Consider the following 13,893-nt stretch of genomic DNA (forward strand, 5'->3'; position numbering starts at 1 on the left):
GTCGTGAAGTTTGAACTATAATATATCATGTGGCGAACGCTAGGTAATAGGTTATACATTATATACTTATACCTACGTTTGTAAATTGTAACTATTTATTTTTATATTTATTTAAATGTATCAGAGTATCGCTTAATATTATGGCCGTTGCCGTGGAAACATATATTATAAATTATAATAATATCTATGAGTTTTGGCACGAATTGCAATAAAGTTATTGACGATTTTCTTCATTTGCTTCAGTATTGTAGGTAGTAATTTCTACTTAGTACCTAGTACTCACCCTATTTGGGTACTTAGTAGGTACTTACGAAGTGTTTCAGTCTTATAGTTGTAGAAATATTTCAAAAATGAAACATCAATAAACGAATAATAAATTACTGTAAAATTATTTATTTTAATATTATTGATATAATATAATAATAAGCCAGTTGGCAGCTGCCTGCTGGGTCACTGTTCTCAACAATTTTGGCCATCCTCGTACAACTGTAACAATCTACACTGGTCGTTGTCATTTTATTATAATATACATTTTACATCGGTATGTGTTTATCGTAAAAAAATTGCACGAATAGAATTATTTTGCGTATATTAAAGCTTCAATAGAGTCGAAACGATACACCGAAGTATACATATAAGCTTGAAATAAATCAAAACAATTATTACAATAAATGCACTGGCGGAATGCAGATGACAGATTATAATTTTGAAATAGACTGATTCCATTGCAAAGATTGATTTATAAAAATTTGTTTGAACTGATTGTTTGATCTGATAAGATGGTTAATTTTCGACATTGGTTACTTCACACATTTTTATATTTTTATCGATAATTGCTAGAAAGTTTAAAAAAAAAATTGCTTTTCCTTAGAATAATCAATTTTCCATCTAGATATAAAAAAACATGGGAAATGTCTGTTTATGAGACTTAATTAATTTTACTTCCCAGAAGGCCAGAAGACACAAATACAGTTAATTCAAGAACGCTCTGCTCTAAAATTTAAAACTATAATATTCTAAATCAACCTAACTAGTAACTAGTTACATGAATATATATCAACATTAACAATTATATATTATTATTTGGCTATTTAGATAAATTAAAAATATATAATCATTTTTTTTTTTTTTTATATTAAACGAAATATACCCTCGGCGACATAGGCCATTGGGTTACAATGTTTTAATTACATAGGTTTGAGATAATCATTTTTATTGTATTATTAAAAAGTGTAATTACTTATTCTAATAACTATATTGTGTAATTTATGGTAACATTTTGTAACAATTTCATATTTATATTAATTTCATAATAATTGTTGATACTTGATAATGTTAACACTAAACCACAGAATTATTCTGTGACTAAACCATTGATTATAGAATATCAATGACTAAACTATAATATTGATAACATTCAAAAACACTAGAATAGTAGAATGTCTTGAATTAATTTTTGTAATTGCTCAATATTGCTCTAGATCTATTGAGTATAGATACGTCAGAATAGATTACATCTATTTAATTTATATTAATATAACATTTAATTATAATTTAATTTATTCTGTGCTCGTACTGCCGGGCAGATAATATTTCTTGATAGTTAGGTCTACCTATGTACATTATATTTATATTTGACTGCATTAGATAATAATATCAAATAATTTTTATTCACATTAAAGCTATATTATAACTACCTACCTACGATGAATGAAAACCAATTGGATGCAAGTGACAAATTCAGTCCAATTTCAATTAATGTACCTAGACATTATTCAACTTCATTAATAGTAAGTTTGCTTTAACTTTACTTTATATTATATTTCTATATGTAAAGGTAGATAATTCAATTTGTATAATATTTATGTATATTATGTTGTTTGATTAAAAAAAAAAAGAAAATACTCGATTTAAAATGATTTAAAAGAACTAAAACATTTCCTGTATTTAAATCGTATTAAAAATGTATTTTCAATTGATTCACTAAATACTTATATTTGTAACCATTTTAAAGTTTTCCCGTCATTCATCATCTAAAGTTTAGATTCTAAACTTAGTTATAAATTATTAAACTTTTAACATTTTGTAAATTAGTTAAAGTTTAAGTAAAAACTATGGATTAAAAATGTTTTTATAATCATTGTTTTGGTTAAATATATCATTTAATTTGTAATTATTGTAGTAAATAAATACATCAGTAAAAATATGTTAATTTATTTTAGGCTGGTGCTGTAGCTGGAACTGTTGTTGATATTGCCTTATTCCCATTAGATACGTTAAAAACTAGATTACAAAGCCAATATGGATTTATTCAGTCTGGTGGCTTCAGAGGTATTTATAAAGGACTAACACCGACTATTATTGGAGCTCCTTTTACAGGTAAAATATTTTTTGTTATCATTACCATTAAACAAAAGAATTTAAACCCATGTGTTTTTAGCGGGATTGTTTTTTGGCACTTATGATGGTTTTAAAAATCTATTTCCCTTTGTATCCAACAATACTGCTCCATTAGTTCATTTATGTGCAGGAATCGTTGGTGAAGTGGTATACTAAATTTTAATTATATTATATTGTTTTAAGTTGAATATTAACATTCAAATTTAATTTTAATGATGTTTGATGTATATTACTATTGAATATTGTATACAAAGTGATCTTCCAACAACGCTTATTCTCATTCTTTCTTATAGTAATACATTTATTCAAATTTTTATCACTAGGAGTTTTAAAATTTACTCAGGTGATTTTTCAAATTCTTAAATTTGTTTGTACTATTTAAAGTGTCCTTTTACAATAAAAACTTTCATTTTTCAGATGAGAATAGTTATTTTTTTTAAATCTTAATATCCTTAATATAAAACGAATAGTTTCTCAGTTACTTAAATGTTTATAATAATAATAATAATTGTTCTCAAAAATGGTTTGACAAATATTTATAATATATAAATATATATTATTGGATCTAGTATTGACTATTCTATAGCCATTTTTAAAAATATTGTTGATAGGTTATTATTTATCATCAAAATGTTTAGATCACCATTTCTATGATATCTTCCAAACACATTATTTTGGACATAAATTCCTTAGAACAAAAAGTTAAGTAGCTCAAAAATTACTTGTTCTCCATAAAATACTTCTTAAGTTGTACAAAAATTTCCAAGAATTGAATTTTTATGTATATTTAAAAATTCCAAAAATCAGATTTAAAAAACTATATTACTGAAGAAAAAATGGGATATGCAGCCTTGGTGAATCACTTTGCATATTTCTATGCTATTAATTATGTAGGTTTGTTGTACAACCAAAGTACCCATAGAAATAGTAAAACAAAGGCGTCAAGCATCACCAAATCAAGATCCTATTATAAAAATCATAAGAACTGCGTATGCTAACGAGGGAGTTTTTGGATTTTATCGTGGTTTCTGGACAACTGTTATGCGAGATGTACCATTCTCTATGTTGCAACTTCCAATATGGGAATTCTTAAAAAAAGAGTACAGGATTCTTACTGGTAAACCTCTTACAACATTGGAAGTCGCCTTATGCGGATCTATATCAGGTTATTATTTATAATTGTTTTACGGTTCCATTCTATTTATTTGTTAACAATTATAATTTCATAATAACTGTTTCGTAGGTGGTATAGCTGCTGCTCTGACTACACCCATTGATGTAACAAAAACACAAATTATGTTAGCAAATAGTGCAGTGGATCAAAAATTCTCAATAGTTTTTAAGAACATATACAAAAAAAAAGGACTCAATGGGTACTATAACTTATAATATAGTATTTAGATAAAAAGAAACAATGGCAATGAGAGTTTACAACACTGTGTATGGATTCAAAGAGATCAAATGATTATTTCATTTTTCCTAAAACAATATCCATATTATTTTTGATAATTTATTGATTAGTGACTAGTGGTGGTATATTATGAGAAATTATTGCTGTAAAAGAAAAGATGAATCGAAGAGCACAACATTATTTTCGCTATCCAATCATGTGAATAAGAGAAAATCTTTGTTGAATACTGCATGGTTATTTTAAGGCTTTTTTGTTTAATTGTTAAGTGAGTACTATAGTCAGAAGTGTTATCTCGTTTATTGTCACAATATAATTTTGTGTTATTCAGTCCATTTGTTCATTATAATTTGGATGTTGCATGGTTTACAAAAAAAAAACTGCTGTAATGTTTAAAACCAAAATTTCGTCAAGATGCATTTATCAATATTTTTGTTATTGTTGTTTGCTAATCTTTGTATAGGAATATATAAGAAAATGGACTTGCTGTGAAATTCCAGGAACATGTTGAGTATGTCAAATATTAATGTGTATAAACACAATTTCACATATTATAACTGATATGATAAAATAGTATACATGTGAGTAGTTAGAACACAATTGTACTAATGTACAGAAAAAAGAGTGCTTAACATACACTTAATAGTTAAGTAATAATTAAGTAAAGTGGTTGTGTGGCCCAAGGATTAATTATTATTTGCAGCTCTGATCATACGATGCAGAGTGTGGTTGTGTCCAAAAAGTCTTATGTAGACTGTCTACATAGAATCAAAATTGATTTCTAGAAGAATGAGAAGGGACAATAAAAGGTATAGTGTCAAGGAGTTTGGGAACTCTGTTATTATGTCGTTATTGGTATATTTTATATAAATTTCACGATGAAAATAAATCAATATTATTTATTTTAATTATAATTACAATTATTTTCCTAATCACTACAACACCACTGTTATTTTAATTTTTATAATTAAACCCAAAAATTGTGCGTTCAGTTCTCAAAAGATTGATAAATCTTGTAAACATTTTGTCATAATTATTTATATTATGTTTTTGATTTCAGATTGTTTGCCGGTTTTCTTCCAAGAGTCGTATTCATAATGATAGGTGGAGCTTTATTTTTTGGTGTATATGAAAAAACATGTAGAGAAATTGAAGATAAACATAAGAATAAAATTTGAACATTTTTAATAGTACTTATATTCATGTTGTACTCTTCTAATTTGTTATTGTTACCAATAATTGTTATAGTTATTTAATTATTAAAACAAAATATATAAATCAAATGTATTTATAACTTTTAATACAATTTTAATCTGATGACGATGTTGATCCATAATCTGCAGATACAAGTGATGCCATAGAGCAATTATAAGTACTAGCATCTGGTAATATTTCTTTTTTTGTTGTAACAGTTGATTGAATGATACCTACATTAAGACACTTTTTTGGTTTATTGGGGTCCAGCTTAGGAGTTTTACGAAGTCCTTGAATAAACTTTTTTCGTCTGGTTTTTGTACCTAAATAGGACAATACATACATTAAATAATGATTTTAAAAGAAAATTTCTTAATTTTACTAATACAACGTGCTTTGTACATAATCAATATTTTTAAACTCTATATTAAATATAAAAAATCTGTAAATTGAATAATAAACATAGTATAATTTGTGTAATTATATGATATAATTTAATATACATAAAAAAGCAGCTATCTATTCAATAGCAATGCTTTATAGGTATACATATTATTTAAGATCATTATTGGATAAATGACGAGAAAAATTTTTTGTGATATTATGCATTAACATTTTTATAAAAAGGTAGACAATTAACTTGTTAGTGACCAACTATTAACACGTTTGCTGCTGCTTGATTTTTGTATAACCATTCCCCGGTGCTTGTCAAATGTTCGTGGTTTTTTTTGTATGACGCCTAAGGGTGTCATGGTATAAATATATAACTTAAAATAATTATCATTCAAATACTTTAATACTTTATTACAATATTAGTTATAAAAAAATTGTGTACAAATTATCAAACATTTTATAATAATATAAAAGTATTCCCCATTCAAGTTTTATCGTAGACTTAAAAATAGAAAATTAGAGATACGGATTGCACACACATATACAGTAATATATATTGAACAACGCTGGTCAAAAATCAAGATTAAAACGCAACGCTGACTAAATTAAAAATAGTTGAAAATACATGTATAAATGACGCCTTAAGACGTCATCCGCTTATGGGAACGATAGAAATGATGCCTCAAGACGTCATCCCACAGTGAACGTGTTAACGAACTATACAAAAATCAAATGGTATTTGACTAGTTTTTTTTTAATGATGAGTTTGAATTTGCATTTTAAAATTAATAAAACTATATATGCTTACTATCAGATGTTTGATAGCTTAATAGTTTAGCAATTTTTATATCTTCTTCAACTTCATCTACTAACGGAATACTTAATGATAATCTTTCTTTTAATTCATTGTCATGTTTTTCTTTCACAGCTAATTTCTGTTTTTTGGTCTGAAAATTGAACAGATTAATTATTATTATAAGATGATAATGTCTGAATAACCAGTGGCGCCGAAGTGTTTAAAAAATACTATGACATCATACATTCCCCTGCCCTAATTTTTTCACAACCAGACCTCAGTACCTCTTGGTGGGCCCCCCCAGCTATAAAATCTACTATGACATATGTCATTGATAAATTAGGTGATCGGCGCCACTGTGAATAATGAATACCAATATTAAATAACATAATTTTTCCATACGAAAGTTAGCCAACTTGCTACAGTTGAATAATGAATTTTTTGTACAACACAGTACCCACATTTCTTAGGCTATACATACAGGGCTATTTTGTTTCAAAATATTATTTTTTGTTTACTAAAATATGTTATGTAGTGAAAAGTTAAATCAAATGAATATTTAAATTAATTTTAACCAAATATGTAGAATAAGAAGTGTAATTTATTTATTTAAATAATAGTTCTAAACTTACTCTTAACTGTTGTCTTAATAATGAATTAGCAGCAAAATCATCATTCCATTTGGCATCTTGTGCATCGTGAAGTTTAACCAATATTGGAGCTGCTTTTTTAGCTTTGTCTATATCTTCAGTACCATGTTCAAGTTTAAACATAGCATCATCAAACAATCGTTTACTCGTATCTTTGTCCTCTGGAACAATTTGTTCATTTTCAAAGGGATCCCACCGATTTTCTTGCCGACGAGCACCACTTACGATTACATAATCTAAATTCTATATTTTATTTCAGAAAATTCAGAAATTTTTACATAATAAAAATATTCTATAGTTTTATCATTACCCCAGGATCTGTTTTAATTTCAAAATGATTATTACAAAGATGACATTTCATTCGAAATTGATAAACAGGCGTTGAATAATACATTCCAATTTTCTTCTTTTCAGCATTATACCTAAAGTATTAAAATTAATTAATTACTTTATTTCAATCAATAAGATATTTACTATACCGAACACCCATCCCAATGTGATTATTGCATCCATCACACCATATGTTGTATGGCATTTCAAAACGTATTATTAAAATACCCATATGAAGCTTACGAGCCCGTTCTCTTAAAGCATGAGTTCCTTTAAATTTATTTAATCCCCCTACTGCAGGGTTATAATCTGGCGGGTAGTATTTATTTTGTCCTTTACGTTCACCCATTTTGTCTGGTGGTAATAAACAAATTAATATTATCTGTAATATAAAAATTTATTTATTATATTTTGATTTCAATAAGGAAATACAATATTAAAAATTATATGTAAATTATTGATAATAAATAATATTTTCTAAATACTAACTTATATACTATATATTATATATATATATATGTATTTGCGTTAATATTTATTAATACTCACAATAAAAAGAATAAGAAAATGTGTTAAATTACCAACTACCTACAAAATCAAACTAAAATTTTAAAATACAAAAAAAGTACATTCATAAAATTATTATGTTTATGAGTTTATGTGCTAAAAGTCTATAATCACGATTATAGATATGAATCGCATATTAATATTATCAAAATTCTTATCTCTTATAATATGTATTAATTGATAATTATTACAATACGTTACGAGTTATGACTGTTATGAGTTTATGACGTTATGGTCCTGAGTATAGTCACTTCACTTGTTTGCTAAAGATTAAATTTGAATTCATCTAGATAATAAAATAAAATTTATCATGTTTAAAGTGACATAAATAACTAATAACTAATACAGTTTTGTCTATAATCGAGTAATTTACTATTAATCATTGAGAATACCTACCTATGTCAAGTGTACTACATACCTTAGAACTATACCTTTTTATTAATTAAGTTATTCTGTTATTTAATAATATGTTAATAATTTTAAAATTACCAAATATTATATAGTTTTAAGATTTATATCTTATTTTAAACAACTGAAATTGGTATTTTAGTTTATTTTATTCATAAGTATACATATTACATATCTATAAATTCTTAGACTATTGTAGTTTGATTGAATTAAGCAGATATTTCAGTTATAAGTACAAATGAATAATCCAGGTTCTTTTGCTGGTAAATATAATATTTTAATTTTTTACTTTCATGTCAACTTTAATTTTAATATTGGTATATTTATTGTGATAGATGAATTTCGCAAAGTTAAAGCATCAGAATATTATGAATCAATCAATTCTGTTGGTGGACAACATAATTCAGAAGCCACTAATAATCAACCTAGCACAAGTGGTGTAAAACAATCCCCTGTGAAATCTGCATCTGTTTCAGGTGTATTGGTCAACAACAAACAAGTATACAGTTATTTTCTTGTTGACTGATTTTAAATACTTTTAAATATTTCAATTATTATTAGAGAGGCAATCCACTGCTTAAATCTATCGTCAATGTACCATGGGAATATTCAGATGACATTATACCTGACTATGTAATGGGACGTACAACATGTGCACTATTTTTATCCCTGCGTTACCATATGCTAAAGCCTGACTATATATACAACAGAGTAAAATCCTTGGGAAAATTATATGAATTACGAGTATTGTTGCTTCAGATTGATGTCAAAGAGCCTCATACAGCTCTCAAACAATTGACTAGAATGTGTTTGGTTGCTGAACTTACTTTAATGTTAGCTTGGACTTCTGAAGAAGCTGGTAAACTCATTGAAACTTATAAAATATTTGAAAACAAGCCACCAGATCTTATAATGGAAAAATCAGAAGCAGATGACTATTCCAGGGTAAACTTTAAACTTTTGTTTCTATTAAAATAAAATAATTTATTTTTTAAATAACAGATAGCCAATGCACTTACAACTATTCGTGCAGTAAATAAAACTGATGCAGCATTGTTACTATCTACATTTGGTTCACTGGAAAATATTTGTAAAGCGTCTCATACAGCTTTGGCATTGTGTCCTGGGTTTGCTCAACATAAAGCAACACAATTATATAATGCTCTTCACAAACCTTTTCTGAAACAAAAAACTCTCGAGGAAGACTCACAATTAAAAAAAAAATAATAAAACATAATATTGTAATGTGATGTTTTCATGTTTGTGCATTTTCATTAAATTTTATTGTCAATGGTATTACTTTTTTAATAAATATTTTTTATGGTGTACAGTGTTCTATTATAAACTATCATTAATCTTAACTCTTAAGTCTAATGAGTCTTAACTCATTCAGTAGTATTTTACTATTAGTAATTATATGTGTATTAGAAAATAGAGTAATTTCCAATTCCTAAATAGTGTATATATTAGAACTCGAAAAGTAATTTATATAGGAGTCCAGAAGATTAAAATACTAAATAAATGAGGATAAATTTACATTGTAATAGCTGAAGCTTGAAAATTAAATAAAAGTTCTCTACAAGTTGCCATTTAAGGTTTCAAACAATAAATTGAAAACAATTATCACAAAAGTACAAATAGATTGTTTTATTTTCTGAACATTTATTTTAGTTAAAAATGTTTACGTTTTAAAGTTTTTATTCCTTACTTATTAATTATTATTTAAAGTATTTCTAAATAAAAATGACTGGTAAAAGGATTAACTATATAGGGAAGTACCATATTATGTTAAATTCAGACAAATATTATTTTTATTTTTACAAGAATATATATACTATTTATATTAATAAGTACATATGAGTTAAGAAAACAACAGAACACGATTTATATTATTTTAGGAAATAAGATAATATTTTCCATTGATGATAATAATTCCAATCTGAATTTGGCCTTGTTATTTTTATTGTTTTTCCATGTACTTACCTAATAAATTTCTGCACCATTTGTCTTTAAATAAAAAAATAATTTTAACAAAAATGAATGCTAATTTTTATACTGGCCAATATTCTATTAATATCTATTTTGTTAATTGTTTAATATTTAAGCTGGATGTTAATGTTAAATAATAATTAATATGACAATATGATTACAGTTAATTTGTTAATTAAAAATTTATAAGAAATTTGAATTGGTTTGCAGTGCTGTCATTAGGCATAAAACTACAAATCAAAAGTGTCAAGTTCCTACCCATGATTTATGAATTTCTCCTCCATGAACCGTATCAATGAACTTATTTAATCGATTTTGACTATCAAGTTATCAACAACTGTCGCCTGTCGGTGAATTTCCTTACTTGTTAAACAGCGTGGAATCGAATATCGAGTAGGTCACTTGGTTTCAATTTTAAATTGAATTCCTATTATAGAAAATCATTATGGGTAACGTACAAGCTTCATCAAATTTACCACCGATGCCGCCTAATATGACACCAATACCACCACCCACGACGCCACAAAAACTGCCTCCCGAAAATCGCATCGAAAACCCCGGATCAGTTGAAGAATTACACAAGAAATGCAAAGGTTCGTTTTAGGTCATCTTATTGTGTTATTTTCTCTTAAATTATTAATTTATTGATTTATTATCTTTGCAGAACTGTTTCCGATGACCTTTGAGGGCATCCGACTTGTCATTAATAAAGGACTGAGCAATCATTTTTTCGTTAGCCATAGTCTACTCATTGGTGCAACCAGTCAAACATCAAACTATAAATTTGGATCTACATTTGTAGGCACCAATCAAGTTGGGCCTGGGGATTTTAGTCCTCTTTTAATAGGTGATATTGATCCTCGAGGAAATATATCTACAAATGTTAATGTACAACCCTGGGATAATGTCAAAATCAAACTTAACACTCAGGTAATTAATTAATTATTATCCATTGTTTTTTTAAATTTAAATATATTTATGTAGTGTTGTTCAAAATAGTTTCAAGAGTTTAAAACAAATGGAATTCAAACAACAGCTGAGTATAAAGCAGACAGATATACAGCTACCTTGTGCTTAGTCAATCCAGATTTACTCAATTACACAGGAATTTATATATCTCAGTATTTATTTGCTTTGAATAATAAAACATCAGTGGGCGCTGAAGTCATTCATCAGCGGAGTCCACAAATTCCAAATGGGCATATAACAGTGTTTAATGTCTTAGGAAGATATATATGTAAATAATAAATAACAATTTCTTTTTATACACTAAATTAGAAATCTAATAAATTAAGAAGCTCATAAACCAAAGCTTATTACTTATTTTTAGATGATGATGCTACCACAATCAGTACTACATTAAGTTTAACTGGGTTGCAATGCTGCTATCATTTCAAAGCTAGTGAGCAACTTCAATTTGGTGTAGACCTTGAAGGTAGTCTTTTACAACGAGATATAAATGCAACATTTGCATACCAAGCACAAATTCCTAAATCAGATATCAACATTAAAGGTATAAAAAATTTTTTTTTCTAATTATGCTTGTTGGAACAAAAAAGCAGGATACATATCTTGGCATAAATCTAGTTTAGCGCTCATGCAAATTTTTCAATTTTTTTTTATTCAAAATCTATCTACAACAAGTTAAGAATGATGGTGCAAATATAAACTAGCGGAAATCATTAGTTTTTAAGTTATAGCCTTTCACAATTTGTTGTTTTATGCATGCGCGCAACATTCTATTTTACCTCTAATATTATCCTAGCTGGCGAGTGACTACACTTAATAATTTTGTTTTAGCTCTTAGATTCACCCAAGGTGATTTAACATAACAAACCGAGGGATATTTTCAATTTTAATTATTCAATTGAGTGCAGCGAGCGGGTGACCATGCAAGGTGTATATGAAAATTCCATAAACTTCAATTAGTTCTAACTTTAAAATAAGTCTTATTATTAATTTTTACTTCCTTGTTGTTTTCAGCATAATTAACTGTATTAGTGCATTAAAACAAAATTAAAAAGTTTGAAAAGGGTTATAAATGTTAGAAACTAACAAATAAGTAAAACCCCAATTATTGTGAATTTCATAATTTCAATAACATAAATACTATTCATTTACTATGTCTTATTTTTGCTCCATCATTTTTAAAATATTTTACCTAAGTTTAAAAAAAAACAATTGAAAATGTACGTGGGAGTTAATATAGATGTTCCCATTCATTTTTTATATGTTATCAATCATGTTATATTGTTTATGTGTGTACATAAAGGCTAACATAGGAATAAATTATGTTTTTTTGTTTGTTAGTTAAGTAAAAAAACCTCAAGTTTTTATTTTATAATGGAAAGTAAAGCTAGTTTAAAAAGAAAAAAACATAATTTTATGTTTACATGAATTATGTTTATATTTTCAGCATTGCTATTTGTAAATTTAAAGCTCTAAATTAATTAAATATTGTACAGTTGGGTTCGAATATTAAATTCTTTGTTCTAAACCTTGGAAATACAATATGTTTGGTAAAATTTATTGAAATTGATAAAAGAACAAGACATTACACATTCAATATAAATAAAAAAATGAATCCTATTAAATTTTAATTATTGCAGAGTTATCTATTAGCCTAACCTGTCTGACCTATAGGCTATGATATTATTATCCTTAATTATTGGTTCACTAAATGTTCAAGCTTAATACCATTTTGTCAAAATATTTTTCTGATATTTCTTACTTAGCTTAAGAAGCTAAGCAACGCTTATTTTTATGAGCTTTTTTTATGAAAAATAATTAACCAAATCATAATTAAATAACATTCAAATAAAGAGCACTAATTCTTTGTTTAAAATTGTCATAAACAAATGCTTATTATTGTGGTTGAAACTATCATTCTACTATTTTTGGATGCTGGTAGCAAACATATTGTGCTAGTATTTTTTGGATAAAGTTACACTACAATTTTCCATTATAACCAGTGTAATGATTGTGATTGTAAGCAGTTCAGCAGTTGTTAGAAATCATATTTTTTTCAGTGAGAGAACAAACTGAATTTGTACATCTCTACTCAACACCCTACCACTGAAGCCTGTTTCATTATGATAGGGTGTTATGTAGGGATGTGCAGAACTGCAGAAGAACCAATTTTTGTTGGTCAGGCATATTCTTTTTCTGGATAGAATATACATTCTGCTCTTATTTATAATTTAATTTATGAAGTATTATATAGTATTATTATTTTAACAAAACTAAAAATGTTATTCAATAATATTAAAAGTTTAAAGATGTTAAAATATTATTTAATTTTAGAAAAATTAATATTAAGTTTACTTTTTTAATAATAGTAAATTATATGAAAATGTGGTGAAATAATGCATTAATACTTTTTTTTAAATCATTTTTACTAAATTAATCAGTTACTAGATAATTGTTTTTTGTTTTGTAAACAGTATAACATAAATATACTAATAATTAACTAACCTAATATGCAAAAAATTTATTAATTGTTTTTCTTTTTTGGTTTTAGGTAGCATAGATAGAAAGTGGAATGTTAGCACAACACTGGAAAAACGTTTACACCCAATGCCATTTACATTTGCACTGAGTACTATGTTTTCTCCGGCCAAACATCAATTAAGAATGGGAGTTGGATTTTTAGTCGGTTAATTTATATAACAATAAATTTTGATGTAGTCGTACATATTTTGGACCTTTTTTCATTCCCGTTTGTTTTATGATACACCTATTACTATTTATATTTGGTA

At 26.5% G+C, this 13,893-nt stretch overlaps 4 protein-coding genes across 7 annotated transcripts; 3 read left to right on the forward strand and 1 right to left on the reverse strand.

Moving 5' to 3' along the window:
- Positions 1-1,408: 1,408 nt before the first annotated feature.
- Positions 1,409-5,091, forward strand: LOC107170017 (mitochondrial S-adenosylmethionine carrier protein-like). The gene is made up of 6 exons (XM_015520014.2): positions 1,409-1,790; positions 2,223-2,379; positions 2,441-2,547; positions 3,295-3,565; positions 3,644-3,773; positions 4,869-5,091. The coding sequence occupies exons 1-6, from the start codon at positions 1,707-1,709 to the stop codon at positions 4,984-4,986; spliced, it is 867 nt and encodes a 288-aa protein (XP_015375500.2). The 5' UTR covers positions 1,409-1,706; the 3' UTR covers positions 4,987-5,091.
- LOC107170016 (coiled-coil domain-containing protein 130 homolog) lies at positions 4,977-9,015 on the reverse strand. 3 transcript variants are annotated; one of them, XM_089222043.1, is made up of 8 exons: positions 8,974-9,012; positions 7,930-8,024; positions 7,721-7,759; positions 7,321-7,553; positions 7,152-7,263; positions 6,824-7,084; positions 6,204-6,342; positions 4,977-5,325 (listed from the first exon to the last, which is right to left on the reverse strand). In XM_089222043.1, exons 4-8 carry the CDS (start codon positions 7,518-7,520, stop codon positions 5,117-5,119), a joined length of 921 nt encoding a protein of 306 aa, XP_089078169.1. In that variant the 5' UTR covers positions 7,521-7,553; positions 7,721-7,759; positions 7,930-8,024; positions 8,974-9,012; the 3' UTR covers positions 4,977-5,116. The 3 variants fall into 3 exon arrangements, with proteins under 3 accessions (XP_089078169.1, XP_015375497.1, XP_089078170.1); XM_015520011.2 differs by lacking the exon at positions 7,721-7,759 and having other exon boundaries at positions 8,974-9,015; XM_089222044.1 differs by lacking the exons at positions 7,930-8,024; positions 8,974-9,012 and having other exon boundaries at positions 7,661-7,841.
- On the forward strand, positions 8,018-9,474 carry Ercc1 (DNA excision repair protein Ercc1). The gene is made up of 4 exons (XM_015520015.2): positions 8,018-8,409; positions 8,482-8,645; positions 8,708-9,091; positions 9,149-9,474. Exons 1-4 carry the CDS (start codon positions 8,385-8,387, stop codon positions 9,371-9,373), a joined length of 798 nt encoding a protein of 265 aa, XP_015375501.2. The 5' UTR covers positions 8,018-8,384; the 3' UTR covers positions 9,374-9,474.
- A 996-nt stretch (positions 9,475-10,470) lies between these two features.
- On the forward strand, positions 10,471-13,831 carry LOC107170015 (mitochondrial import receptor subunit TOM40 homolog 2-like). Of its 2 annotated transcripts, none has more exons than XM_089222041.1 (5): positions 10,471-10,728; positions 10,800-11,065; positions 11,135-11,372; positions 11,466-11,648; positions 11,936-12,074. In XM_089222041.1, the coding sequence occupies exons 1-5, from the start codon at positions 10,581-10,583 to the stop codon at positions 11,965-11,967; spliced, it is 867 nt and encodes a 288-aa protein (XP_089078167.1). In that variant the 5' UTR covers positions 10,471-10,580; the 3' UTR covers positions 11,968-12,074. The 2 variants fall into 2 exon arrangements, with proteins under 2 accessions (XP_089078167.1, XP_015375494.2); XM_015520008.2 differs by lacking the exon at positions 11,936-12,074 and adding an exon at positions 13,656-13,831 and having other exon boundaries at positions 10,474-10,728.
- Positions 13,832-13,893: the final 62 nt, after the last annotated feature.

The sequence above is a fragment of the Diuraphis noxia genome, unplaced genomic scaffold (assembly GCF_037042655.1).
Source record: "Diuraphis noxia isolate RWA-SAM2 unplaced genomic scaffold, SU_Dnox_SAM2 contig0003, whole genome shotgun sequence".
Lineage (NCBI taxonomy): Eukaryota > Metazoa > Arthropoda > Insecta > Hemiptera > Aphididae > Diuraphis > Diuraphis noxia.